The 4,224-nt window shown below is 37.7% G+C and overlaps 1 protein-coding gene across 1 annotated transcript; it reads right to left on the bottom strand.

The window, feature by feature from the left end:
* Positions 1-228: 228 nt before the first annotated feature.
* On the bottom strand, positions 229-1,176 carry LOC140875570 (major pollen allergen Bet v 1-D/H-like). The gene is made up of 2 exons (XM_073279287.1): positions 906-1,176; positions 229-712 (listed from the first exon to the last, which is right to left on the bottom strand). Exons 1-2 carry the CDS (start codon positions 1,090-1,092, stop codon positions 411-413), a joined length of 489 nt encoding a protein of 162 aa, XP_073135388.1. The 5' UTR covers positions 1,093-1,176; the 3' UTR covers positions 229-410.
* Positions 1,177-4,224: the final 3,048 nt, after the last annotated feature.

Below are 4,224 nucleotides of genomic sequence, written 5' to 3'. Positions count from 1 at the left end.
TGTTGATATTGTTTTATGATTATCTCTAATTGCATGCTTAATAAGTCATTTATTAAGTGATCCCGATTTAGTCCCAACACTATAAACCTCAAACTAAATATATAGTATAAGATAATTTATTGATCAGGTTATATTGTTATCCGTCGTAATCAATAGTCAATCAAATGTCTAAAAGGATGAAAACTCTGATTTTTGGACTGGGGTTGAAAAAAAAAAAAGGAATTGTGGTAAGAAGAAAGGATAAGAACATTTATTATCACAAATCTCACTTCAATAAAATTAAAGCCTAACAAATTAAAACAACACAAGCTCACATAAAATGAAATAAAAACAACGGATTCACACCCCACAAGCATGCCCTTGTTTAGGGCTTATTCGATTAATTTATATGGTCGGAAAATTTAATTTCTTTACGCGCAAACGTCGGGATGAGCGACGAGGTACGCCTCGGTGGCGGTGAAGAATTTAATGCCATGTTCTTTTGCGTCCTTAAACTCTTCCTCCGAGATGTGGCTGTGGCCAGCCTTCAGGTGATGCTGATTCTTCAACTTGATGATGCATCCGCCGTCACCGGATTCCACGAAACGATGTTCAGAGTGCACCGACTCCACCTTATCCCCGAGGCCCGGTCCCTCAAAGAGAACGATCTTCACCACTAGGTTTTCGGCATCGACGTATTCGAGCTTGTCTTTCATGTGAGAGAATGGAGCACCTGCATGTGATATATGTAAGATACAACGTGCATCTGCTAATTAGCTTGTATTCATGACCAATTCCATTGAATTTTTTAGATTATCCATATTCATAATATCAGGTACATCTTATACAGTTATGCCATGCATATAGGTGAAATTAATATCTATTTAATATATATAAATTCAAAATATGAATCTTATTTATGTTACCATCTGGGAAGTTTATTTGCCTAACGCATCCGGTGGTGCCGCCTTCGCCTTCGAGAACGTCGATGCTCTTGAAGATATGGGGGATTATTTTTGGTAAGAGGTGGTGGCCATCGGTTACAATGGCCTTGAACATCCTCTTTGGGGTGATCTGAACTTTGATTTCGACGGGGTATTCGACGACGGCCATGTTTTTTTGGAGCACGAAAGGAGTATAGAACACGAGGTTGTTTATATGCTAAAGAAGAATGGCTTGGAAGGAGATGGTGAAATGCTAAGATTGTGATGGGAATTTATAGGAGAAAAATGGAGATGTTAATTGGATATAATTGCAGTTAACCCCTAAACAATTAGAAATAACAAAATCATCCAATGTAAGAATTTGTAATGTTTAGTTCACTTGCTGTATTTTTATATATTTTTTACTAGATTAATTTTTATAAATCTCTATTAAAGGTTTTTAAAAACTGGATTTTAACAGTCAGAGCACTCCACCTCTGACTTTAAGGTTTAAGTTTCTAGAAGTTCAAGGTTAATTATTTTATTTATTTAAATTCTAAATACTATGGATTATTAATAATATGTTTCTTCCCCAAGGTTATATAACAAGCTATTTTAATATTGGAAAGTTTCTCATTTTTTAAACAACAAATGTTACAAATAAATTCTTTTAACTTAAAAATAATAATTTTTTTCATGAATCAAGTTGAAACAGATATTCATAATTAATCCGTGAGACAATTTCACAAGATTTTTTTGAATTAAATGAGAATAAATCACTAAATCTTTTATTTTCTCTTTTTCCCAAAATTACCATAAATCCTAATGAACCATGCATAGAAAACGGAAACAAAATGTCGGTAAAACACGAAAAAAAAATTTTGTACAAAAAAATTCAAATAACAAAAATAACTCAACGGAAAAAAAATGAAAACTGCAAAATAAAATTTATTTAAATATATATATATATATATATATATATTGTACATGAATTTAAACTATATATATATATACAATAATAATAATATATGATATTAAACTTGCATGGTGTACTATCGAGTTTGAACACAATGTGGTGGGAATTAAATAATTGCTCAAAACATGACGACGTTGAATGTTTTAGTCTAGGCATTTGTTATCCATATCTTATAATATATAAATTTCTATTCGTCATCACAGCGTATGGGTCTATGGGATAAGATGAACATTTAACTAATAAAGATTAAATAAATAATTTTTTTTTACCGTGAATTTTGAATATGTCTTGTATAGCTAGAAACCTCTGAAAAAGACGTGCAGCTTAGTCAAGATCGGGAATGGTTGATTTCAAATGCGAAATAGCCGTCAACTGATATAATTTATAAAAATAAAGTGTGGCCAAAACATGAATGTATAAAATTTACAATTAGATTGTCATAACAGTGGATGACTTCATTTTGCCAAAATGCATGAGTAGGGGTGGAGAAAAATAACGAAAATTTCGGTATACCAAAGTTTTTTTTTTTTTTGAAATAGGTATACCGAAGTTACCGTACCGACAAAATATCGAATTTGCGGAATTTTCGGTATACCGAAAATTTCGGTACGATCAGTACGGTAACTATAGTAGCCCGTAACCAATTAAAGAGATTAAGGAACTAATCGCATTTACTAAACTTGAGTTCGGACGCTCCGAAGGGAAGAACGGAGGCTCCGAACGTGATCGGACGATCCGAAGCCAGGATCGGAGGCTCCGAACGTGTTCGAACGCCCCGTCGGCAGGTTCGGACGGCCCGATCGAAATCCAGTATTACGTCATTGCTTACGTCAGCAAGATGACGTCATTGCTGACGTATTGATGGGACTTCGGACGCCCCGAACGTGTTCGTAGGCTCCGAAGTGGGGTTCGAACGGCCCGAACTCCGTCTATAAATAGGGGTGCCGAACTTCATTTTCAGATGCACCATCCACCTCTCTTCTCTCGATTTCTTAGTCTTCCAGCTTAGATCTAGGGCGTTCTAGGCGTCCCATTGGGAATCCGGAAGTGGCATATCGATCCAGGCGTCGTAGCGGAGCTATGGCCTAGTTTTGAGACAAGCGAGAGCAACGGGCTGACGACGCACGCAAGTATAGCTTTTGCTTCTTAAAAATATTTAGGAGTATGCAATAGCTTAGTTAAGGCTTTTAGAGAACTATAATAATTAGTATCATTTGGCAGTGTAGTGCGGATTATAGGCGTGGACCTAGAGCTTGTAGAGCTTGCCTAGTATTTGAGGTACGAAAGTACTGTTCAAGATATCCTGACTGAGTATGCATGTATTATGTGACTGCATGATTTATATGACATGATTATATGCTGCATACATTTGCATCTTGAGCTATCTCTTTTGAGATGTCTGTAAGTAGGGTTTTACCCTATCCTGTTAGTGGATGGACTTCCATCGATTTGGGTCCGGAGTATCCTCTGGTTTTTGGTATGTGAGCCACCTCCTGAAGCGACGGCAAAGTGTGCTACATACCAGGGTTCGGTCTGTCTTTGTTATCTTATTCTTGACCTCTAGTCAGTAGGCGGTACACTTGCATTCATGTATACTCAAACTCTCGTGCTGAGCATTTTATGCTCACGTCTCGTACTTTGTGTATCTGAACACCCTATTCCATGGGGCAGGTTTGCGACTGGATGAGGCGGGTGGATCCAAGAGGGGCTAGGCAGTGGTTGGCCAGCTGGAGCTTCGCCTAGGATTTTATTGTATTGGTTGATACAGTATTCGATTTGGTTGTATAACTATTTGGGTATTTGCAGATTCCTTTCCTTGGAATTGTATAATATTTATGGTTTCCGCAGCTTAGTTCTGATTACTGTTTAATTAAGTTAATTGCATGTCTAAGTTTCTGTTTAGTAGGTGATCTCGGTAAGGGTCACTACATTTATGGTATCAGAGCATGCATAGCATTCTTGGGATTTAGATTTTGCATAAGGTAACCGTGAGGTAATTTTGTAGATGGCGGATCGCGATGATCAGAGTATCTATGGTAGTGTAGGTGGACATTGGGGCGATGGCGATCGGGAGCTTTGTCGAGAACTCCATCATCTTCGTCATGATGAGAACCGTTTCAGTGTGTCTCGGTTCTTACAAATGGGTCCTAAGCCCTTGGTTGGAGGCGAGACTCCGGAGGATGCGGAGAACTGGCTAGATCGTATGGAGATGACTTTTCAGACGTTTTACTTTACTTCAGGGAGCCATGTCTATTGAGGAGTATCAGCAGAAGTTCTTCGATCTGTTAGCCTATTGCCCCGAGATTGCTGACAGCTCTGAGATGAAGTACAATCTATTCCTTCAGG

Source organism: Henckelia pumila, chromosome 1 (assembly GCF_033568475.1).
Source record: "Henckelia pumila isolate YLH828 chromosome 1, ASM3356847v2, whole genome shotgun sequence".
Lineage (NCBI taxonomy): Eukaryota > Viridiplantae > Streptophyta > Magnoliopsida > Lamiales > Gesneriaceae > Henckelia > Henckelia pumila.
Note: the sequence above shows the minus strand (reverse complement) of the source record. Positions and strands in the feature narration are given on the sequence as shown.

Excerpts from the sequence above, each read along its gene's own strand:
- LOC140875570 (XM_073279287.1), bottom strand. The coding sequence starts at position 1,092 with ATGGCCGTCGTCGAATACCCCGTCGAAATCAAAGTTCAGATCACCCCA. Across the intron at positions 713-905 it reads GCAAATAAACTTCCCAGATG|GTGCTCCATTCTCTCACATG; the intron begins GTAACATAAATA and ends TATCACATGCAG.